The sequence below is a fragment of the Dendrobium catenatum genome, unplaced genomic scaffold (assembly GCF_001605985.2).
Source record: "Dendrobium catenatum unplaced genomic scaffold, ASM160598v2 fragScaff_scaffold_315, whole genome shotgun sequence".
Taxonomy (NCBI): Eukaryota; Viridiplantae; Streptophyta; class Magnoliopsida; order Asparagales; family Orchidaceae; genus Dendrobium; species Dendrobium catenatum.
In genome coordinates this window covers 1,558,283-1,585,049 of record NW_021318777.1, presented here as the reverse complement: position 1 = coordinate 1,585,049, position 26,767 = coordinate 1,558,283, and the positions used below count along the sequence as shown (strand labels likewise).

At 36.8% G+C, this 26,767-nt stretch overlaps 1 protein-coding gene across 3 annotated transcripts in view; it reads right to left on the bottom strand.

Moving 5' to 3' along the window:
- Positions 1 to 26,767, bottom strand: part of LOC110102932 — a 206,637-nt gene that overhangs the window by 9,669 nt on the left and 170,201 nt on the right. For all 3 annotated transcript variants that reach the window (XM_028693544.1, XM_020831452.2, XM_028693547.1), the window contains one exon: positions 21,293 to 21,392. In XM_028693544.1, the coding sequence (XP_028549377.1) occupies positions 21,293 to 21,392 (100 nt within the window). The remainder of the gene's footprint in view (positions 1 to 21,292; positions 21,393 to 26,767) is intronic.

The following is a 26,767-nucleotide window of genomic DNA, read 5'->3' as shown; positions in this document are numbered from 1 at the left end:
AAAAATCACTAATAAAAGCATAAAGACAAAAACAAATCCGATCTAGACAAGTCGACAGGGTCGATAAGGTTTAACCAATACAGTGAAATTGCTCATAAAACCCAAATGATGATCATATTGATGGAAAATCTCAACCGGAGGGGAATCCAAACATTCAAAATAACTCTCAAATTCTCATGAAAACCCAAAACTCAAAAATCACAAAAACATTAATGTTTAAAATTTAAATAATAAACCTAAATACTTAAAGAAAAAAATACTCATCCATCCTACACAAAGAGCAAATATCTAGTTGAGAATATCACTATGATTCATTCTCAATCTATCTCTTGCTAGTAAGGATGTGGCATGTGTCCGCTTATGCATGCTTTCGCTGTCAAATGTCACCACAAGTAAACGGTTATGACTAGGACCCTCTGACCAAGTAGTTTTATCGCCAAATGACACCATTAAATTGTGATCATGGTCCGAGCACGTATGTTCCCCAATAGTGCTAAATCATTGAGTAATGAATCAATAGGATATAGTTAATATGATACAAAATCCTCTGTTAGCTAAGGTGGATTCAAATTTATCCTCTTAGATAAACATTGACACCATGTCTATAAGGTACCATTGAATTAAACAACCCATGTTTGCTGACAAGGATCATTATATAAGGTTAAGAAGATTACCTCCTTTGACTAAGTTGACCAGAGATCATGATAAGTTGGGATGACGGAACCAAGAGATATTGATCTGGTCTATCAACACTACCTCCCCAACCATCCGCTTTGTAAGGGGGTAAATTTCTAATTTTAAATATTAAATTTCCAAATACCTAAATCATCCTGCAACTATACACTGGATATTATGTATCTGTTTGACGACTAGCCTTAATCGAAAGTTCTCATTTGTTATCGGGAGGGGTAATTAACTATAGGGGCTTGTTCCTGTAGTTTACCTGAACTCAGATCATAAAATCATAGCAAAATAAGGGCGAAATCTCTCACTTGGAAAAGAATAGAGAGGCTGCGGAGAGGTCTGGGTGTGAATTTTTAGAGCCCACAACAATAATATAGATAATAATATATTATTCATCCCATTCACTTTGACATATACAATTTGATCAATTATCAAATTCCTTCCATGCATTTGTTGTGTCTTTATTGAATTCATTTATTCCTAGGATATATCAAGAACTGCTATAGAATCCTTTAGAGAAACAAGCCATGTATACCCGCATAGAAGCTCCACTTAGTAGTTATACATGGGATTTAGTTGTTCCCTCTCTTGATTTTAAACTAGTTACACACTAGTGAGCATTCATTGTGAAACTTTATTATGGATCGATAAATTGATACAAAGCTTGAGTAGTGCAAAATGATTCAAGCAATTTTATGAGATAGACTACTTTTACACTTCCCGGGTTTCCAAAATTGACTCCATTCAAATCATTTTATCATTGACCATCAATCAATGAACTATGTTGCAAATGAATATGAGTAATGCCTTCCTCTATGACGATCTAAATAAGTCGGTTTCTATAGACCAAACAGCTAGGTATGTAACTTTGGGGGAGAATTGAATATGTCCTATAAAAGAAGACTATTTCAAACTAAAATAGAGTCCATAAGCTTGGTTTGAAAAATTGCGCAATGTCCTAGCTAAATTAGTCTTTAAAATAGAACCACATATCATTCAGTCTTCATCAAGTATGCACCTTTAGGCTCTATCATACAATAGTTTGTTTATGTTAATGACATCTTACTAGCTAGAAGTGATCATAACATCTCTGAAGTAAAACACTACTTGCAAAGTGTTTTCACCAAAGATCCAAAACAATCGAAGTACTTTGTCATAGTTGAAGTTGCCGACAACAAAAATGAGGCATCAATATCCAAAAGGAAATTCATTATTAATATTCTTGAGGAAATTGGTTTTCTTGGTTGCAAGTCAATTGATACCCCTATGGAGATGAACCCGCGTACTTAAAGCTTATGGTGAGGGGAATGATGATGAACCCGATGAAGATCACATGATTTCATCATCCCAAGTCATCATAGTCCTAATCTACTTTGTCAGAGGAGGTAGTCGACCCAACCTGACCTAATGATACTTTTCGGCAGCCATGAGTTGTTTCGTCCAAGTGTACCTTGTAGAGTTGGGGTTAGTTTTTGTCTAATGGGACATATTTGAGTCAACCTTAGCAAAAGGCTTTGTGCTCTATCAATCATACCCTATTGATTCATTACTCAATGATTTAGAAATATTATGGAGCATACAAGCTTTGATCATGACCGTAATTTAATTGAATTATTGTGGATATCGAAACCTATGATATTTATTTTGATTTGTGAACTTTCTTTGTAAGAGACCTTGAAGGTTTATATGAACATAAAAAAATCAAATACAACGGTCGGCGCTACGACCATGTATTTGTTTAACGGTTCAAGTCATGTTGACTCCTATCTATTCAAATAGAAGAATTGAACTTGAACTTAAATTCATTTCTTGACATGCGTAACATCCTCAGACGTCATGTGTATACATATGTCACGCTCATCGGGGCCCATGCGGGTTTTCATATTTAAAAAACAATTGATGTATTTGATATATTATACATGACATGATGTATTTGTGGGGTTCTCATGATTATATAAATGACATTGTGGATTTGCATGAACGTCATAATACATTCACTGGATAGTATAACGAACTTGCATGAATGATGTAAAGCATTTTCATGCTGTGCATTTGTATGAATCATCCATATGTTGATTAACATATGCTCATGATGCATTTGAATGTTATAACATGTTTGCATAGCGTATTTGCATCTCGCATGATATATATGTTGCGTTGACATAATGCATTTATGTAGTACTTAACGTGCTTGTGTGATATTTTGTAGGTTGCGTGGTGGCTTAATGTAGTAGCATATGATGTATTTACATGTTGTCATGGTGTGCTACTATGATAGTGCATTTTGCACGTACGATGGTATGCTTGCATAATGCATTTTGCATATTGCAATGTGCACATGCACAATGTGGGTGTATGCCAATGTGACGTGCCGCCACAGTGTGACGCACCTTGCATATTGAATGGTATGTTTGCATAATGCACCCTGCATATTACAATGTGTATGCACATTGCATGCTTTCCAAAACATTTGCAGAATGCATGTGTATTTTTTGAATGTATTAGTGCGCATTTCAATACATAAGGGGGTGTTTTTAAAATATACAAATCTGACCGATTGTGCAGTGATTATCACTTGAAAAATGCACAAGTTTCTATTTAAGGAGCCTGCGAACACCTTACGTCTACTCGTACAAATGTTGTGGATCTGGTGACGTTATTTAGCAATGTGTTGAGTTTCATTTATCGTGCATTGACATCGCAGTTTGGTTCATTTCATCTTTTGCATGCTATCGTCTTCTTCAGTATTCAGCATGCAAGAGTATATTTCTGCCGTTAGATACATTGCACGACGCATCACGAGCCTTAATCCTGCCATTTGCAAGTAACTAATCTATCCTACATGACAACCTAGAGCCGCAAATTTACTACTTCAGTTTTCCTATTGTTCACAATAATCATTACAAATTTCTTGCTTCTACTTGCAAGTGCGTCATCAGGTTGCACCACGGTTCACTTGCTGCTTCATGTGAGCGAGCTGTCACGTCATGCAAGCTTTCTCAAATTTATTTTGTGTTGTCAATGGACATTCCAAAGCCACCCGTTATTGCATATAGGTGAACTGTGCTCAACATAGATTTTCCAGTATTGTTTGTAGAAGGGATTGTTGAATGCATTTCAAGTCTTTGTCATTGCCCCTAGGTGCTTGTTTTATTTCAGCTCGTTCTATATTTGCTTGCAAATAATGTTTTGTGTACAAGACGGATCTTCTACAGCGGGTCGTAGGCACTTGCATTTGATATAGACTCTTGGTTCTTATTTGCAGATAGAATGTTGAGTGTGTATCTATGTTCGCAAGGAACCACTCATACCTGCAACAAATCTACCATTGTTGCTTACAGGCAGATTGGTATATTCATTTGTAAGTTTATGATGGGAACTTCTCTTGAGCCAACGACGCGTTGTTGACTATCAGTTAAGCTACATTCATCACTAATTTCTCTATGTTCGTTTGTCGTCAACTTACCATATTCATTGCGTATCAACCTTCAGTGTTCATAAGGGATTGCTGGACTTATTTGCAAGCTGATTGACAATGATTGAAGGGATGCCATAGCATTCATTCCATGCCTTTTGATTGTGTTTGTATGATGACTTGCATGGTAAAACTGACATCATTGTCTGTTGGAATTTGTATTCCAACTAATATGATCATTATACATGAGTTGTAATATCCATTGAAGGTTTCGTACTGTTGCTTGTTGTTGACTTATACATAAAAGCCAGAAAACCTACCCAAATTCCAGAAAAAAATGCAAGAAATCCTACATACCTCATATACGACGACTCAGTTCAGTTCTCCGAGAATCATGCTCAAATTCGCTAGAACACTGTTTCTTCGACGCCGTTCTGGGATTCCTATTCGCAGTGCCTCGATCGCTGCTTTTCAACGTCTTTAAAAGCCAACCGAGCAGGCTCTTCTCACGGCTTCCATTCCATTCGCTACCTTCTCCACTGTCGAAGCTCTCTCCACGCAGAACCTCCACTCTCCCGCTGCTTCTTGGCTTCTTCGCTCTTCTCTTCCATTCGCAAGGCCACGACCAAACTCCACCCTCTGTCTCCACCGAATTCTGATCTCCCTTCCTCTCCAGAGCAAACTGAAGCCAAAGCCTCCATCTCCACTGCCTAAGCCCTCCTGTATCCACAGCTCCCATGACCTCCATCCAACCCGACCTCACTTCGACCCCAGGCCATACTGCACCTCCCGAATCCGGTCTCTTTGAGCCGCAGAGAGAGAGAGAGAGAGAGAGAGAGAGAGAGAGAGAGATAGAAGTATAAGCTCTCCTACCTAGCCGACTCCTCTGCCATCCGAACTCCACGTTTTCACCCCTTTCCCTTTTCATTCGCTGTTAGGGATTTAACTAGTTGCGTAAACCTACTCAACCCACTCAGCTAAACTCACTCCAACTCAACCAACTCAGCCCAACTCACTCCAATTCAACCCACTTAGCTAAACTCACTCCAACTCAGCCCACTAACTCAACCAATTTCAAATCCCTAGCTTAATCAAGGTTGTCTCTCTCTCCCTCACCTCAATGTTTTAATGATAAGTGCATTTAACATTAATATTAATATTAATGCTAATATTAATATTAATGTTAATATTATTATTATTATTTTCATAATAATAATAATATAGTTTCTATTATTTTAATAATATTATTATTATTTAAAAAAAGGCGGGGACTTTCATAAACAAATATGCAATCGCGGTGCCATTTGACACCTACCTGAAGCGCTCGCGTAGCATCGAGGGGAAGGTTGCCTCTTGGTTTTTCTCCTAAATAGGGGAGACGCCGGGAGGCTACCGAAATTTTCATTGAAACACTGGACTGATATTTGGACACAAAATGAACTATAAAATTCTTGAACCTAAGTAAAAATTGAGTACGAACTTGAACTTGCAAGGACCGCAGGGGACTCGACGAACGGAAGAGGCTCATATTGAGCATGGACTTTGTTTGAACATGTCTAGACCTTGAACTTCTGCTTTGAACTCAAACAAGGACATGAATTGAGACTGAATTTGGTTGGAACATCAAATGAGCTAAATGAAAACTTGAATTAAAACTTGACTATAAACTTGAACATAAGCTTTGAACTTGATTCATACATTATGTGGACTTAATTTGAACATCAAGTGGATATGACTTGGACCATTTGAACTCAAAATTCAAATCCAGAAGCTGCTACTTTACGCCACCGAATCCACAACACTTATACAAGTGGACAGAAGGCGTGTTCAAATTCTCAAATGAAATATTATGTGCATTCAAATGGTTGTTACTCGCATAATTACAAGTATTTTAAAATATCCCCGCACGTGCACCGTAGTTTGTATACATATAGGTACACTAAAGGGATAAATACAATCACAACCCGCATAGGCCCTGACGAGCATGTTATGGGTACACACGTGATGCCGAGAGATGCTGCGCGGGTCAATAAGGGAATTCAAGTTCGAACCCGATCATTCTATACAGATCAATACGAGTCGTAAGGGTTCGAGCCATCAAATAAATATATGGTTGTGGTAACCGGTATATTTATTTTAATACATTCATATTAGGCCTTCAAGGCCTATAATCAAGAGAATTCACTAATAAAGGCATAAAGCCTACGAAACCCGATCCTCCTAAGTGGGAGTCGACAGGGTTTAATTATGAAATGCCCCAAACACCCGCATGAGCCCTGGTGAGCGTGTTATTAGTACACACGTGACGCCTAGGGATGCTACGCGGGTCAATAAATTTGGACCCGATCCTCCTAAGCAAATAATTTGGAGTCGAAAAGGTACAATAAATAAGTATAAAATGCCCTAAACACCCGCATGGGCCCCGACGAGCGTGTTATAAGTATACACGTGACGTCTAGGGATACTGCGCAGGTCAATAAGTGAATTCAAGTTCGAACTTGATCATCCTATGCGGATCAATAGGAGTTGACAGGGTTCGAACCTTCAAACAAATACACGGTTGTGGCAACCGGTGTATATATTTTAATACATTCATGTTAGACCTTCAAGGCTTATGATCCAGAGAATTCACTAATAAAGGCATGAAATCTACGAAAACCCGATACCTTATCGGTAAGTTGATAGGGTCGATAAGGTTTAATCAATGAATGAGCCCACACCCTGATGATGGTCATGTTGAACGAAACCTCCCCCGGAGAGATTCATTTCAAACATTTCAAATGCCACCCAAATGCCCGAAAGTCCAAAATAAAAAAATATAAAATTCCAAAAAAAAAATCTAAAAATATTTAAATTTGAAAATCAACCATCCAACCACTTAAAACAAAATTCATCCACCCTCCGCAACAGTTTGCCAAGGTGGATAAATCTGAAAAACTACTTCAGCTTACAAAGAGTCAAATGCCTAGTCGAACATATCACTAGGATTCATTCTCAAATAATCTCCTGCCAATAAAGTTGTGGTACGTGTCCTCTAACAGGCAGTTTTGCCGTCAAATGACACTGCAGGATAAACGGTTATGATCTGAGGGCCTCTGAATCGAGTGGTTTTGCCGCCAGATGGCACCACGAAATACAGGTTATGGCCAGAGCCGATACGTTACTTATTGGCATCAAATCATTGAGATATGAATCAATAGGATATAATCGATAAGGCACAAAGCCCTCTATCAGCTAAGGTGGATTCAAATTTGACCCCTTAGACAAACATTCACCCAAGGTCTACATGATTCTCTTGGACGAAGCAACCCATGGCTGCCGACAAGGATCCTTCTGTCAGGTTGGGTCGACTACCTCCTCTGACTAAGTAGACTAGGGACCACGATGGCCTGGGATGACGGAACCATGGGATCTTGATCGGGTCTATCATCCATTCCCCCACCATCCACTTTATGTGCAAGGTGATGAAATTTTTATTTTAAAAATCAAACTTTCCAAACCCTTCAAATTCCAAATTTCAAATGTTCATTGTTGCTACTAAATGCCAAATAACACGTATTCTTACGTATCTGATTGACGACTAGCCTTAATCAAAAGTTCTCTCTCATTATTGTGAGGGGTAATTAACTATAAGGGCTTGCGCTTATAGGAAACCAGAACTCATATCATAAAGTCCTCGCAAAATGAGGGCGAAATCTCTGGGTAGTGTCTTATCTACAAACCCATATGCCTTCGAAAATTTACCCCGAAACTTAATCCGTTAAAACTCCCTCGCCAAAAAAAAATTCAATCAGCGGGCGGAGGCCGGGGCAGAATTTTCGGAGCCCACACTTGTAAGCAGGTCGCTATATTTCCTACAATTTTTGTTGGCCATTACTTGTGGACGAATTATGTCAAAAATCACAAATCCTTCACTTCCCTTGAAGGTAGCTTATGATTTGCATAGTGAATTTGCTTGTTGATGTTTGCATTTCAATCGATATAATAACACCCTAATATTCATTGAAAATTGTGTTGTTGGTTGTAAGCGCATCGTTACATTTTTATTTGATCCTTGGTTGCGAGCAGCTTGCATTCAGAATTCTTTGTCTATCACAAGATCTTGTCTATTTGTTTGTTATTATTTCAATTTAAACAACTAGATATGGTTCCTTGCTATGTTCAAAATCTATTCATTGTCAGTTTAATTGCAAGTTCGTATCCTCTCATTTTGTTTAAGTCTTGTTCCATATGTTCTGATTTTTAACATATCAGAGCATCTCCCCTATTTAGGGAAATTTTGGAGAGCTGGGCATTCCCACCAAACTATGAAAAGTGTGTCCGCTTGTTGCACCGCAAGTGCCGAAAAAACAAATTTGCATATTTTTTTATTTTAGGAACCATTTATGCCTTAGTAACGGGAGACGACGGTGGTGTCGAGGCGACGATGATAAAAATGCACGAAAATTTTCTTCCCCTTTTTTTGATCTGATTTTTATCTTGCTCTCTTTTTCTTCTTTTTGAAATTTTCTTTCTTTTTTTCGTTTGATTTCTCTATTTTTTTAAATAATAATAGTAATAATAATAATAATAATAATACTAATAATGAAAGGAAAGGGCTGGTTGGGTGAGTTGTAGGTGGGCTTTGGAGTGTAGTTTGTTGTTTGGGGTTTTGGTTGAAAAGATTTTAGGTCGAGCTGATAAGTTCAATTTATTGGCTTTAGAAATTTGCAAGGAAGAAGAGGGAGAGGAGCTCATAGCTGTTGGAAGTTTGAGAGGGGGGAAGAAGAGAAGTGAGGTGTTGTCTATTTGTGGCAAGAGGAGTTTGGGTGAGGGATTGTGTGGCTTTGGCTGCAACTGACGGACACAGGAGGTCTAGTTGGAGGAGATTGGGAGTTTTAGCGAGATCGAGTAAGGTTGGAGTTTGGACATGACAAGGAGTTGGGATGTATTGATTGGAGAAGGCAGGTGGTTGGGTCGGATAGCAAGAAATCTTCACGCGAGGCTGGTTCGATGGGTCGGAAGTTCGGATCTGTCCTGTGGAGTTGGATCGGTAGAGGGTTATCAGACTGAGTGAGGTCGACGTGAGCTGCATGCGGCATAGGCGGCTCAGGCTAAGGAGGTTGATCGAAGCTAGCATGAGGTCGTTTGAGCGGCATGGGTTCGAAACCGGCTAGAAGATGTTTGGCGGGATGAGCAAAGTCGAAGAGGGAGGCGGGTGAGGCGGTCGATCGAGAGCTTCGACGCCGTGAGCGGCATGAGCTGTTGTGGATATGGGTAGAGGGATCAAAGGAAATCGAAGAAATCCCAAGACGAAGCATTGACTTCATTTTTTTTTTGCATTGAGTTCACTTTAATAGCATGAAAGAGTGAGACTGGAAGCAGGATTTGAGCAAAAATTGTGTGCATAAACCCTGTGACATGAACGACGTCCACATTGGCGCAAAGTAGTAGGTACGACATTTTTATTTAATAATAATAATAATAATAATAATAATATTAAAATAACAAACAAACAAAAAGAAAATAAAATTGTGTCTCGATTTGTGGAGCGCTGCCTCGAGATCCGCACCGATTCGCCCACACAAAGTTCATTAGGCACAATTACAGTCGACATTTGGTGACTAAGACGTTTCAAACACAACGACGAATTCTATTTTGTGATCCGACATTGTTTGGGCAGGGTCAAGCATCATTTTCAAGTGTCGGTTGCCGATTTTGAGAAAACATATGATAAAGTTGTAAGAGAAGTGATATGGAGAGTCTTGAAAAGAAGGGAGTTAATAATCCTTATATTCAAATCATTAAAGATATGTATAAAGGAGCTATTACTTGTGTTCAAACACAAAGTGGTTTGACAGAGTATTTTCCTATTTCAGTTGGATTACATCAAGGATCATCCTTAAACCCATATCTTTTTGCTTTAGTCATGGATGTTCTCACTAGACATTTGCAAGAAGATGTACCTTGGTGTATGCTTTTTGCTAATGATATTATTCTTGTTGATAAGACTAGAGAGGGAGTTGAAGATAAACTTGAATTATGGGGGTCAACCTTAGAGTCTAAAGATTTTCACTTGAGTAGATCTAAAATTGAATATACAGAGTATAATTTTAGTAATAATAGACCTAGTGAGGGGATTGTAACTTTGGGCGATCAAGTCATTAATAAAAGTACACATTTTAGATATCTTAGATCTTGTTCATAGTGATGGTGAAATAGATGGGGATATTATCAGCAGAATTCAAGTTGAATGGTTGAAGTGGAGGAGTGCACCAGGTTAATTGTGTGATAGAACAATCCCCCTCAAACTTAAGGAAAAATTCTATAAGATGGTAGTGAGACCTCAAATTCTTTATGATGCCGAATGTTGGCCATTAAAAGAGAAGCAGAATACTAAGTGTTGCATAGATGAGGATGCTCAGGTGAATGAGTGGCTTTACCCTTAGAGATAGGATACGAAATGACCATATATGTGGAAAGGTTATAGTAGTGCCAATGGAAGATAAGATTAGAGAGAGTTGCCTTAGATGGTTTGCTCACATAAAATAGCGGCCTTCCGCTGACCCGGTTAGGAAAGTAGAGGTATTATATTTGACTTCAAGTTAATAAATGTAGAGGTAGACCTAAAAAGACTTGGTTAGAAAATATTAGAAATGATATTTCTTTATTAGATTAAAACGAAAATTTATCTTTCAATAGGACACAATGGAGAAAAAGGATTAATAGTAAAAGGATCATAAAAGTTAGTATGCATGTTATAAAGCCTGTATTTTTCATTTTTCTTGAGTCTACTTTTGTATTAGGTGTATGTTGATTTAGCAACTATGCACACACACACAAGGGGATTAAAATTAAATGTTTAATTTTTTTGTTAATCCTACTATAAGATCTATATCATACAATATATTTAAATAGAAATTAAATAAAAATAACATATAACTAATAGCACTAGAAGATCAGGTATATTAAGAAACCCCGATGTTGAATCTTAGTTACTTAAAATAACCAAAATTTAAATTTTAAAAAAGATTAAATCGTACTGTATGATACAAATATCTTACAGTGTGATCCACCCAAGAACTCTTTAGAGAGACTTTGGTTTATCTTGTATGATCTGATAATTGATTTGAATTAATCATACTGGACAATTTTTAATCGTACAAGTGGTTTTCTAATTGTAGGATGCCCTAAACAAGGGGGATTTTTATTAAATAATACCAACAAAATTTTCTCCTCTAACAAAAATAATTCTTTTATTTTTTGAAAATCTGGGGTGTAAAATCAAATAGTTTTCGGAAGAGAGAGAAGTTCCACGTTTTTCGTAAGAGAGAGAGTTCAACATAATTTTGAAAATCTGCTTTCCCGCATTTTTCGTTCGCCACTTATGGCGACGGAAGGTCGCCGGTCCTCTTCCAGCACCAACGATAGTCGTATCCCAGCTACGGCTTCGATCAAATTATTATCTCAGAATAAGCAAGGTGTTTCGCCTCCAGCTTTTGGAGATGCAAGCTGTTCGATCATGAGACCAATTTGAGGTTTAAATCTGCTAAACCTCTTGCGATCAATGAAGGCGGTTATCAATCTCTGAAAATCATTTCGGAATGTATTGGCAAAGGGAAAAATGTTTTGTTTGATGAGAAGAGCATTTTTCGGAAGGAATCTTGTCGATATGAAGATGCAGCTGTTTGCGAAAACAGAGGAGATTTGGAAAATGAAGGTTTATTGGTAGAGGGAAGAAGCTCTTCTTCGGGAACGAAGAAGGTCATGGAAACGAATAATGCTCCTTTGAATGAAAATCTTGATATGGTCTCGGATATTCTCAAAAATGTGGAGGATGTTAATGATGGGCAAGATAAGAATAAAGATCTGGAGAGGGTCAGAGTATGTGAATCAGCCATGTTGGGCAATTGTATTGATAAGGAAGGATTGGAATCTGCAATCCCTCCTCAACCGATCAAGGTAGTCATAAATGTATGGAATTCCAAGCCTAATTTCAAAATTATTGATTTTGATTATGGGAAGGACTTTGCTGAGGACGGTGCTGTTAAACTTCACCAACAAAATGAGTTGGAGAATTCTGATAGATTGAAGAAGGCTTTGGTCGTCAAGGTGTTTGGCGAGTTGGTTCCTTATCATGTTATTGGTGCGGAGCTAAGGAAGCAATGGAACCGATTTGGTAGATTCCATATGACTTTACTAGGAGGTGGATGGGTCCTGTGCGCATTTGAGGAACAAGAAGCTATGGAAGCTGTGTTAAAAAATGGCCCCTGGTCCGTTAACAGTTGTGTTATTGGTTTGGACAAATGGTCACCGGAGTTTAATCCATCTTCACTAAAAGGGCTTACGACTCCCGTTTGGGTTAGGCTTCCTAACCTACCCTTGCAATGTTGGGACAGGATTAATGTCTACAGAATTGCATCAAAGGTTGGAGTTCCTTTTCTGATCGATGAGAATATGTTTCAATAGGGGAGGCGTGAATATGCAAGAATTTGTGTTTGAATCAAACTAGAAGGCAAACTTCCTCTAGGAGTTTGGGTAGAAGGAGCACCGGGGTAATTCTACTAGAAAGTATGCTATGAGAAGTTACCTTGCATTTGCTTCAAATGTGGAAAGATAGGGCATTTGGAGAAGTTCTGTCAGGTGAGCAAGGAGGTACCTGGGCAGATTTTCAGTAAAACTACAGCAATGCATGTTGTTGAAGACATTGCTGTTATGAAGAAAAACTCAGAAGCAGAATCAGTAAAAAAAGATGCTCTCAAGGATACTAAAGATGATTATGGTCCATGAGTACATGTTAACTATGGAAAGAAGAGATAGAAACTTTAGATTGCAAAACAATCGGTCTTGGCAGAAAATTTCAGGGAAGAATGACATAGAAGTTGTGGAAGAAGTACATACAGAAGTCCAGATAATTGGGAACCAGAAAAAGCTTGGAGAGGGAAAATCAAATAAAAATTCAGAAGAGGCGTTGCTGAATTCCAGTAATCAAGGTGAAGAACAGGGAGTTCCGGAAGAAAGAAAAAATAGTAGCAGCTATCCAATAGCTGATAGAAAAATTTGTAGTAATCAGTTTGATGCCTTGATCAACATAGGGGAGGAGGGTGAAATTATTGAAGGTAGAGATGAAGACCCTGAGGTGCTTGAAAAATCAGAGATGTCTTATAAAAAAGGAGTTATTATTGAAGAAGAGGCAAAAAATAATCTTATGGAGGATAAGTTCAACATTACAGAAGAAGGATCAAGCAAGACAAAGAAGAAGGGGACTAAGCAGTTAAAGGGCTTAGGTCCTATCAAACAGAATTCAAGAAGCAGGAAAATGGAAGGAGAGGTTAAGACATGGGCGGGGAACCTCTTCCCCTTAAATCTTTAATGTCATCCATTGGTTTTTGGAACTGTAGAGGAGCTAGAAAGGTAAAAGCTTCTCTTTACGCAAAAGATTTCATTAAAGAGTTTGGAGTATTCTTTCTTGGCTTAGTTGAAACTAAGCTTACTGTTGTGGATGGAAAGATAGTATGTTCCTTAGTTGGCGAAGGTTGGGATTTCTGTCAAGTTCCTTCGGAAAGACTCTCTGGAGGAATTCTAGTTATTTGGAGAAAAGATATGGCCACTTTTAATATGCTTGAATCTTCTAACCAAATTCTTATTGGAGAACTTAATGTGTTCAATAGGGGCACTTGGAGAATTGCCACAATCTATGGTAACAAGGATATGTACAAGAGGAGTTTACTGGAGAGATTGGAACATCATTTGACTAATGATTTCCCTATGGTTATAGGGGGAGATTTCAATTGTCTTTTGTCCAAAGAAGAAAAGAAAGAAGAGACTTTGTTTTTGGCTTAGGCCCGAAAGAAATGAAGTCTTTTAATTATGTGCAATGATTTGCACAAGGTGGCTGAAGTTGGCCTCGAGTTTACTTGGTGTAATAATAAGAAAGGAGCAAAGAAAATTCTTGAAAAGCTGGATACATGCCTGGTCAATTCAACAGCCGTGAACTCTACTCATAGACTAGTGATGAGGCACTTGGCAAGGATGGCTTCGGACCACTGTCCGATTTTGTTAAACTTGTTGAAGTTCAATTCTCCTAACAGGAAGTTTTTGAGATTCGAAGAAGTATGGACCTCTTTACCGGCTTCAATTGCTGTTGTGAAGGAATCATGGAAGAAGAAAACAAAAGGGGATCCTCCTCAAGCTTTAAATCAAAAGCTTAAGAGGACTTTGAAAAATTTGCATTACTAGAGTAAAAACAAGTTCAAGGCTCTAAACCTGGTTAAGGAAGATCTGAAATCTGAAGTTTTAAAGCTGTAGGAAATCGAAGCTGAAGGAGGAAATAATCCAGAAGATGTGCATTGGTTACTCAAGGCTAAGATGGAAGAGCTCAATTCTGTCATGGCTAGACTTGATACATGGTGGAAACAGAGAGCAAAAGTCAAGTGGTTGGTGGATGGAGATACAAACTCTAAATTCTTCGAATCATATGCTAGTGGGAGGAGAAATACAAACTTTATTCATAAAATAAAGGATGAGCAAGGAGCAATGGTTGAGATCAAAAACAGGTTGAAGATGTGCTATTTCGGTATTTCAGCAGTAAATGGTTGGGGAGAAATTGTGAACTGGATAATTGGCTTGATTCTATAGCATCGTTAAGTGATGAAGAAAGGGTTATGCTTAGCAAGGAATTCTCTTTTGAAGAATTAGAAGATGTGATCAAGAAGCTAGGGAGGAACATTACTCCTTTAAATATTATTGGAATATCATCAAAATTGATCTATGGGAAGCAGTTAATCATTTCTTCAAGCATGGTAAAATGAATGAAAGTTGGAAAGATACCAATATTGTTTTGATTCCTAAAGTCAAAAATCTGGTTTCTCCTTCTAATTATAGACCAATTAGTTTATGTAATTCGGTTTATAAAATAGTGGCTAAAATGATTCTCAATAGACTCTTATTGATAATTCCAAAAATTATTTCGGTGGAACAAGGAGCTTTTTTGAAAGGAAGAACTCTCTAAGATCATATTCTAGTGGCACAGGAAATTTTTCACAAATTTAGACATTCCAAATCTTCCAAGGGAATGGTTGCTTTTAAAATAGATATGGAGCAAGGTTATGACTCCATGGGGTGGAAAACTTTGATAAAAGTTTTCGAATACTATAAATTTCCTATCATTTTTGCTAATTTGATAGTTGAATGTGTTACGGGATTTAAGCTCTCTCTTCTTATTAGTGGCTCTTATTCTAAGTGGATAGAAGCCAAGAGTGGATTTCGGCAAGGGTGCCCTCTTTCCCCTTTTTTATTTGTGATGTGTGCTCAACTACTTACTAATGCTTTCCTTTCAAGAGGGAGTTCTATAGGAGTTGATATTTCTTCTAATGGGCCTAAGGTTTCCTATTTACTATATGCCGACGACATTATTAAATTCTCCAATGCTCAAATGAAATTGATCAAGGTTATCAAAGGGATTATTCTGGATTTCTGCGAATGGATGGGCCAAAGGATGAATGTGCAAAAATCTGGAGTCCTCTTTGGACTATCTGTGAAGATTAGAAGGAGGAAGAAGATTTGTAGAGCTATGACTCTGAGAGAGATAAAAGAATTCTGTTATTTGGGAGTCAAGGTGGTCCTTAGAAGACTTCATAAAGCTTACTACCAATTTCTCATTGAAAAAATAATGAGTATGCTTGGTGTTTGGGGTGGTAAGCTCTTCTCTTTAGCCGGGAGAATTACCTTGGTAAAATATGTGTTATTATCATACCCAACATTCCATTCTACAAATTCTATGGTTCCTAAAAAGGTGCTGTACGAAATTGATAAAGTATGCAGGGAATTCATATGGAGGAAATGTGATGGTAATGCCGGTCTGCATTATGTTAGCTGGGATCTTATGTCCAGACCGAGAGATTGGGGTGGCCTTGGCATCAATTCATGCTCTAAGCAAGCAGGACCTTTGAGGGCTAAGCTAGCTTCGAGATATATTCAAAATGTAGAGTCTCTTATGCACAAGTTTTTATTCCCTAAGTATGGAAGTTTCATGGATGGCCAGCCAGCTAGCAGAAATGGTTCTGTTTCGTGGAGATTGATCTGCAATGGAAATAAATTCTTGAGACCAATTATAAGATAGACTGTGGGTAATGGAAAAACTATCAATGTATTTGAAGATGTTTGGGTTTTAGACAAAAGCTTTTATCAACTGGCCAACTTTTGTCATTCCCACGGAAGGCAGCTGCTTAACGGTGGAAAATTTCTTAAAAGATGGAAATTGGGACTCTATCAAGTTGAAAAAGTTCTTTGGGGATGATCTAATTGATCTAATCTCTTCCATTGAGATACACAATGGCGAAGACAGAATTGAGCTTATGCACAAACTTTCAGGCAAAACCATCACAGCACTTGCAGCTGAAGCCATAGAATCTGTAAAAACAGAGGATACCACCTGGACTCGATTCAATAAAGTTAAGTTAAATAAGAGAGTCAAGTTATTTTGGTGGAGACTGATGAAGAATGCAATACCAACTTATCATTTTCTATGCTATAGAAGATTACAAGGGTATGATAAATGTCCTAGAGGTTGTGAGGAAGTTGAAAACATTGATCATATCATTTTTGGATGCAACAAAATAAAGGAGGTAATGACAGTTTTGAATAAATGGGGTTTTGGCATTCCAAATTTTAACTCTTTGGAAACTTGTTTCTTATGGTTGGACTCTCAAAACTCTTGGATGAAGAGTTTATTTTGTAATTCCATATTTCATTCATGGAAAGCAAGGAATTTATATGTTCATGAAGGAAGAAAGTATAGCTCGGTGATGACAGCTACGGAAGCAATCTGTAGCTCGGCAGCTTTTAATGCTTTAAGCTGCACAAATTCGGGTATTGAGGATGCTAATCAACCTACTAGGTTGCTGAACTCTTGGCATTCTCCTCCACCTGATTGGATTAAAGTAAATATAGATGCGGCTCACCACAACTCTTACAAGGCTGGTATCGGAGGAGTGTTTAGAGACCACTTTGGAAGGTTTTTATTAGCCTTTGGAAAATCTGTTACTCATTGGGATTCTACTGCTGTGGAACTTCAAGCAATTCTAACAATCAAACAAGTGATTAAAGAGTGGATGCTTGACTATAAAGGACTCATTATTGAAGGGGATAACATGAATGTGATAAATTTCTTCAAGGAGCTGGTGAAGAATGGTGGTAATGACTCAACCGACATCTCTTTTATTAAAGAATTTTATTTTGTTATTTTTAATTGTGTTAGTAGAGAAAGTAATAAGTTAGCTGATCTTTGTGCTAACTTTAGCATGCTTTAGCTCTTTTATTTGGGAAGATGTTACTTTAAGTAACATACCTCCTTTTATCTCTTTGTTAGAAAAGGAGTCGGATTCTTGTAAAGAGTTGGACTGATTTTGCTTTATTAATAAAAGCTCTTTAGCTTTTCTCTTTCAAAAAAAAAAAAAAAAAAACAAAAATAATCTTATATCCAGTTGAATCGCAATGATGCCATCACTAGTGTTGCTGAAGAATCCAAAAATATAGGTGCTGATCATGTTGGAATAGACAAAAAAACAACCATAGTATACGAAAAAACAAGAACAACCAAACAAGAATTGCAAAGCAGAAGGATCACAGCAGGTGTTGTAACAAGCCTAATATCAATAGTACAACTATCAACTAGATAACATAGTTACAACCATAGATAAATAACATGTTACAAATGTTAAGGCTGATAAGAAAAAAAGTTTGTTACAATTTTTTTTAAAAGAGTCAAGAAAAGAATAGGATGATCGAATTCTTTTTTAAGATAAATGGTGTTAAAACATTGATGTAGGCAAAAGAGGCCTTTTGGTGTTCCCCATGCTGATTTTAATTCCCAAAAGATGCCTTTTTGGTTAGGGGTGTCAACTTTTGACCCGACCCAAAACCCGACCCGGACCCGACCTAGAAAAATCCGGGTTTGGGTCAACCCGTTTTGCTAAACGGGTCGGGTCCGGGTTCGGATTTCAGACCCGTTTGAAAAACAGGTCGAGTTCGGGTTGAACCGACAACCCACGTGTCAACCCGAATTGACCCGTTTCGCAAACACGCTGCTTAGGTCGCTCGTCAGGTCGTGTTTGCGTCAGATGGTGAAGTCGCTTCTGCGTCAGGTCTCGTTGTCCGCGCCTTAGGTCGCGTCGTCCGCGTGAGCCCGCACAGCCGCACGTCACAGGCTGTCGTCGCCCACGTCCAGCCCGCACAACCGCCTGTCACAGGCCGCCATTGCCGGCGTCCAGCCCGCACAGCCGCGATTCAGCTGCCTTTGCTCCGCACTCAGCGCCTCGGCGAATCCCGCATCCAACTTGCACTGGCTCCGCTCCGCAGGCATAGACGTGCAGCCTTCGACAGTTCCGCCCTCCGATTCGCTCGGTTCGGCATATGTTCACGGGTCGGGTCGGGTCGTGTCAATAACCCGCACTGGTCGGGTCCAAGTTGACAAACCTGACATGTTTGGGTCTTGTTAGATTTACAGGCGAGTCAAGTCGGGTTCGACCCGAACCCGACCCATTGACCCGAATTGACACCCCTATTTTTGGTTTCCCCTTTATGAGCCATATAATGCTTCGGTTTTCCATCACTTTTGGGGCTGTTTTGATGCTTCGGTTTCTTCCCCAGGCAGCTGCCCCTTCGATCCCTGCTTGCTGCAGTTTTCAAGGGTATTCTATTGGCTGATTTTGAGGTGTATTAAATACATATATTAATGATCTTTTTTACCTTTTCTTCCCCTATATAAGAGCTGTTTTGTGGCTGTTTTGAAGGGTTTTAGAAACGAAAATTTGTGGAATGTAAAAACCTGCCGGTTTACATAGCTTGCGAGCTATGATGTTCTTTCTCTTTCTCCTCTTAAAATTCGTCTCGGTCTTCTAATCCCTTCTTCTCACTGCAAGTTTCCACCCCACTTGTATCTTTCTTCTCTAAATTAATATAAATTTTATGGTTTTTATTTGTCTTTGTTGTTAAATTTTGTCATTTTTGAAAGGAAGACAAATTTGTATGCAATCTTAGTTTTATCCAAAATTTTGGTTGCATCAATTCTCCTTCCGTTGAGAAATCTCATTTCCTGATGAGAATGCTTTTGTACACGCTGGAAAATATCAGGATGACGACGTTGCAAACTTAGATTTCTCAATCGGGGGAGAATTGATGAAGGCAAAAGAGGTATTTTGGTGTTCCCCATGCCGATATTAATTCCCAAAAGACACCTTTTCGGTTTCCCCTTTATGAGCCATTTAATGCTTCAGGTTTCCCCCATTTTTTGGGTTGTTTTGATTCTTCAGTTTCTTCCCTAGGCAGTTGCCCCATCGGTCCTTGCTTGCTGCAATTTTCAAGGGTATTCTATTGGCTGATTTTGAGGTGCATTAAATACATGTATTAATTATCTTTTTTACCTTTTCTTCCCCTATTTAAGAGCTATTTTGTGGCTGTTTTAGAAGGATTTTAGAAATGAAAATTTGTGGAATGTAAAAACCTGCGGGTTTACATAGCTTGCGAGCTATGGTCTTCTTTCTCCTTCTACTCTTAAAATTCGTCTCGGTCTTCTAATCCCTTCTTCTCTCCACAAGTTTCCACCCCACTTATATCTTTCTTCTCTAAATTAATATAAGTTTTATGGTTTTTATTTGTCTTTGTTGTTAGATTTTGTCATTTTTGAAAGGAAGACAAATTTGTATGCAATCTTAGTTTTATCCAAAATTTTGGTTGCATCAAACATTAAAGTGAAATTGCAATATTCCATTCCAAAACAAAACTCTATCATAAAAAATATCATATTTGCGAAGGTTTGTTGAATCATATCATATTATATTTGTTGCACAAAGTAAAAGTATTCGAGAACCAGACCATTACACTTACAAAAACAATACCAACATAAAATTTTTAGCAAGTCAACATATCAAAATTTTGATCTCCAAATAAGAGATTGTTAATTTTGTTGAGCTCAGTTTTTTCTATACTTATACACTGAAAGAAAAAAAGTTTTCTCAATAAATATAACTAAAAAATCTTCTTGGATGAAATAAATTCAAAAGTTCTGGTAATGCTAGAAAGGTTGTAAGCGTGGATGTGCTAGATTTAGGTGATATGCATGCGATTCTTCCTAGAAAACATTGTTGCTATTAACAAGAAATATTATGGTTTTGAAAACTTGACTGAACCGACTGAACCGACCGGTTCGACAAGTTCAACCGTGAACATATGGCCAGTTCGATACTCATGAAAATTGGTTCAACATCAAATTGATGAGAACTGATTTGAACCGCTAATTGAAACGGCCAACCTTTGAACCGCTCTCGGCTTTTAAAACCCGATCGAATCAATTCATAATATATTTAATTAATTTAAGTTAATATAAATTTTTTTATTAAATATTAAATTAATTTAGATAACATATTTTTCTTAAGAATCTATAAATTAAAATAAATAATGTGAATTTATAATGTGAAAAAGGAAAAGATTAAAATAAATAATATAGTATAACTTTATAAATCTAATTTTATAATGTGAATTTTATATATGATTTATATGCGTAAATTATACCTAAATATGTAACATAAATTAGCAATTATTTATATTAAATTTATATATTTATATATAAACTAAATTTCTATTAAATATGAATTAAAATTGAAGGTTTGAAATATTTACATTTAAATTTAAAATTAGTAATTATTTATAATTAAATACATAAAATAAATTAATAATTATTTATATTTAACTTTAAAATTATTGAATATATTTTTTATGTATGAATTTTATTTATTTTTTTCCCAAAATTATAATTTAAATATCATGTAAATATTTGTATTATTTATTCCATCATCCGTTTCGAGTCTAGTTTGACTCAGATCGAACCATTAAATATTGAACCTTGAACTTTCCTCTTTTCCGGTTTGGTTTTTACATCCTTGAGAAATACAACTCAAGCGGAATATTTTTTCTATAAGGCCAAAAATGTAGGCAAGTCAATCTCATCAAACCACAAATTATGTTTTTATGTTGAGCAATTTGCCTATTCACGTATTCCTCATATTTTTTTCTCACTATTACTCTCCCAACTTTCACGACCAGTTGTGCATATGTGAGAATCATGTCTTATTTTTTTCTGGTCAACGAGTAGAAAAACAAATAGCACATTGAATGGAGAATGAAAAACAAGCATAGGCATAAGAGGAATATGCAGACCTGATGAGCAACATACTGTACATCAGCCACACTGCCACTCCGGGATGCTATTTGAAAGGCACTTTTCAGACGACCACAAATCACACAAGCAAGCACTTTCCTGTTAAGATTGTATTTACAGAGAAGAATCACGAGAAATGTATCAAGTAGATCAAATGTATATGCAAAATTTGAGGAACAATTAGATGTGTGAAAAAAAAAAAGATTTACGCTAAGGGAGCTTTTTTTACTAGAAGACATGCTGGGGATTATCAGCAAGTTTTATCCATATAGATTAATGGCTTTACTAGTTAGGAAGATTGTTGCAACCATTATTGGGCGCGTGACTCAATAGTGTTGCTTTTTACCTTTGGGAGAAGTTTGATAATCGACTAAAAAAAAAATTATAGTTGCACACTGATTCATTCAAGACCCATTGTCTAGAACACGACTCTTGTTTGACAAGAAATACATCCAAATTTAACGTCATTTTAATGAATTCAATGTAGAAAAACATGTTCTTGTACCTCGAGTAGAGAACAAATGAATTTTCATATGTTTTTTTGTTATTTAAACCCCATCCTCTGCAAACAGAACCGAAAATGATGGCTATGAATACTGGGCTTGGATAAGAAGGGATCATTTAATTGAGTTATTTGTGCAATATCCTAGCTATACCAGATCAATAGGCGATATCAAACCAGTCTGCCAATTCCCAAAACAGAAAAAGACAGACTAAAAACGTTTCGACATACAATTCTAAACCAGCTCCCTACACAAGCTCAGAGTATGCACACACAAGCACGCATATCCTCCCAGTTGGCAAACGGTTGGACATGGGGTCCATGGAAGCCAGCATAAACAGGCCAAACAATTATAACACGAGAAAGTAAAATAAAGCAAATAATAAACATATTTATAGGTTTAATCTATTTAACCAATTTAAATAATGTCTCAAATATGAAAAAGCTAAAATAAATTAACTTATTACATAAATGAACATCTAAATCCTTTCAATATAACTGAAAGATGCAAGATGCTAAGAGAATAAATATTTAAAAAGAGAAGGCATGCTCAAAAAAATACAATAAGGGAATCACATTTACAGGTCATACGATGATTCTAGGGGGAGAGGCTTAAGGAAGAATGGCTAAATACAATTACACTGGTATTAAAGATCAATTTCATTTCTGCAAGGAAGTTAAATTTTAAGTACTTTTCAGGCTAAGAATACTAATGAAAAGGTAGGGCTGTATAACCCCAAAATTCATAATGATGATTAAAATATCTTTTAAAATTTATACCCCATTTTTTACGCATCCAAAAAATGACAAATAGTATTTCTACGAAATCCTACCCTTTACTTCCACAATTTTGATTTATATACAAAATAAAAATAAGCATACATATTGCTCGAGCTTTAGCTTTATCTGTCTTTGGATTTTATGGTATTGAGCTTAAATTGTTAAGATGAATTTGTTATACTAATAAAATTTTAATTTCAGCTTACTCTAAAACTACATCAGGTTCCATAGTCCAGTAAAAAGTGCATTATGTATGAATTTCTCATACATGTTATAAAAAGTTATATATTTAATGTTTAATTAAATTGGTTAAGGTACAGACATAGGGTTGATGTATATCCAGTTCAACTAACTAAACCAGAAATCTAACTAAGCACAATTGGGCTACACCTTATTCTTCTATTTGGTACCTCTTTAAAGACCTCTTTGATGTTGGGCCAAGGAACTTTAAAGCAGATCAGGAACCTTTCAACTCCCCTAGGGGAATACATTCTTTATCACCTAGGAATGGGATTCTTGGTGCAGGTGGTGCTCTAGAGCCTTAAAGGTGGGAGAAGCATGGAGAGATAGAGGAAAGTTCCAGAGATAGTCCAAATACTTATGCATAAATTTAGAAGGATGAAATTGAGAGACTGATCAGGGAGATGTTAAGGGCCCAGATCATTCGTCCCAGCGTTAGTCCTTTCTCTAGTCCTGTGTTGCTTGTGAAAGACTGTAGTTGGTGATTTTGAATAGATTATTGGACTCTAAATAAGGAAACAGTGTTGAATAAGTTTCCTATATTGGTCATTGATGACTTGTCGGATAAGTTATATGGAGCAATGATATTCTTCAAGATTGATCTAAAATAAGGATACCATCAAATCAGAAAGTGGCCCTTGACAACAATAAAACTTCTTTCAGAACTCATGAAGGCCACTATAATATTTTGGCAATATCTTTTGGGCTTGCTAATGCCCCAACTACCTTCTAGTCACTTATGAACCAGATATTTCAGCCTTACCTCCACAAGTTTATATTGGTTTTCTTCGATGACATTTGGTGAATAATCAATGAGGCGAAGCATGTGAACCACTTGAGGGTCGTGTTAATAACATTGGAGTATCTTTTTTATGCCAATATGAATAAGTGTTTGTTCGCACAACAGAGGGTTGAGTATTTGAGACATGTGATGTCCAAATAAAGAGTAACTACAGATCTTTTCAAAATAGAGGCTATGTTGGAGTGGCCCTTACCCAAAATCTTGAAGGAGTTGGAGGGTTAGTTAGGACTCATAGGGTATTACCGGAAGTTTGTGAGGGATATAAATCTATAGCATGGTCTTTGACAGAGCAACTGAAAAAGGATAGTTTCAAATGAGGGGAGGTAGTCACCCAGGAATTTGAGCAGCTGAAAAAAGGCATGACGAGTGCCCCTGTATTTGCACTACCTGATTTCATATAGCCATTTATAGTGGAGATTGATGCATCACACTGTTGACCTCTATAACAGAAAACAAATATATATATATATATATATAAGAATTTCTAAAGCATACCTGTGCGAAAATACCGTAGAAATCCTATAGCAGTCTGCGAATAACGCTATTGGCGTCGTTTCCCGAGACGCCCTAACCTTCACCTCCTTCGACGATGCTCCCTTGCCGTCGGACCGGAAGTTACAACATTTTGATCGGAAGAAACGAAGGGAGCCCGCTAGCTGTGAAAGTGACTTTCTTCCTATCGCGAGCTTCTTTGGCCAAATCCCTTGGACTTGTCGCCTAGAAACAGAGAGTTAACTCTCAATTTAGGAGAGTTAAAATTTTCATTTAAAAAAATTAGGCTTAAATCTTGCTCAAATTTTTATTTATAATTAATTTAAAATTAAATATGATTAACTATAAATTAAAATGATTCATTTATAATTAATTTTAAATTAATATAATTAATTATAGATTAAAATACAATTAATTACAATTAGTTTCTAATTAATCACAAATTAAATCCAATTAATTTATGATTAGTTTTAAACTAAATATAATAAATTAAGATTAATATAATTAATTATAAATTTTTATTTACTTAATTATAAAATAAATCTAATCAATTTATATTTAATTTTAAATTAAATATATATTAATATAATTAATTATAATTAGTTTATGATTAATTGTAAATTAAATATAATTAATTTATAATTAGTTATGAATTAAATATAATTAATTATATATTAAATATAATTAATTATGGATAATTTATAATTAATTATGAATTAAACATATTTCCCTCGCCTCCATTTGTGTACGACCCCGTTGCCACTACCACATCGAAAGTATAATTTCCCTAAATTCAAAACTCCGAGAGCCGCCTTCGACGCTTGCAGCGTGACATAACAAGTACCTATACAAGCTTTTGTTAACGTGGTGGGAGGAAGTGAGTCGCGGTGTTAGCAACGAAGCAGGGGATCCAAAAGCTTCATTTTGGCGTTCGTGGTGCACCGGAAACCGCCTATACACTGTTTTATTACGCGTTTTGGGATGCGAACCCAGTGCGATGCCTACAACGATGCAGGATTACTTATAAGTACCCATACGCAGGGAAACAACTGTGTTTTCAAATAGGTAACCTGGCCGACCCCATACACACTTTTATTTGCATAATGGGAATGAAGACACGGTCGCGGTGTCTAATGACACGTACCATACACGCTTTTATTAGTGTGGTGGGAAGGCCTAGACTTCAGTAGTTTTCCCCTAACCGAGGGAGACACCAGGAGGCTGCTGAAATTTAGACTGAAGATACAAGGACTTGGACATTAACAGCATACTGTATTTGAACTTCAACAACGGATAGCAAGGAACCAAAATCAAATGACAAACAATGAATTAAATCTTAATTTGACAAATGCATAATAGAATTGAAAATACAAAAAGGGCCAAGTGATGACCTAAAGCATTCAAATAAATATCAATGAATGAGGATGACACTTGTAATGAATAAAGCTTCAAAAGGCACTAGTAAGCACTAATCAATGAAAAAAAAAAAGAATGCAATAATACAAGTGTAGATGATGACACAAATTTCCCACAAATGAACAATGTGAAACTCATAGTGTTCATGCCAATCAATCTATGAGCAACGAAAGGAACCTGCAATACAAGTGTTCATCTCGAAGATAAATATCAAAGACTTGGAACATCATCAACCATCATTTCACAAACATATACAAGAAAATTATAGTAGGGGCAATGGCATGTCCAAGAGGAGACATTTGATAAATAAAATATCAAATTCAAGTTGAAAGGTGGTCCTCCGGTGGTTAATACAAGTCATTATGCAAGAAAATACATTAAGCAATAGCCATGGACTATCCATGGATGATAGTAGGAATGTGTGGCAATATGCTCATGACTTAAGCACTGAAAGACACACTAACAGATGTGGCATGCCACGTATGAGTGGAATACAATACATCAGTAATCCCCCTATGATTCATCATGGGGGGATCTTCAATGCATGCAATATCCCAAACTACAAACAGAGGTGATGATTTATAATAGTTATCAATAATATACCACGAATACTGTGAAGACCCTCCAATCAGTGATAACCAACTTGTGGATAAATGCAGCAGTTCACTAAGAACATTGAAAGGAATCATACGGTGAACGTAGTAGCTTGCCGACAAATATATGTGGGGAATTAGCAATGATTGTAGTCAACCTGACGTTCAACAACAATCTATAAATAAACTCATTAGTCTCTAGTAGATTATTGAAGTTCGTGCCATGAATTCAACAAGTTACTAACAAAGATGAATGAGCGAGTTGTAGTGAATATAACTCACCTATGAATCAGTCGTGTAGATAGATACATGTCCTCTTTAAGTAGAAGAATGTGACATAATCAATATGAGGCGGAGCATTTGAAGGGCATTAAGCAGATGAAACAATTGCTTTATAACACTCCGGCAATCAACATCAAGATACAAATAAGCGCACTGATCTGCATGCAATCAAGGATAAAAGATCTGTAATATATACAATCTCTCTACGAATATAGATGTATGCACAACATGTCACCTATGGGTAGATGCAGAAAGACTTCAGTAAATGCAGTATCCTGTAGTCAATTCCAATCTGCGAATGAATACATCTACCTGCAACAGTAGTGGATGTATTATAAGGACCAAAACCACAACAAAATACGTAAGG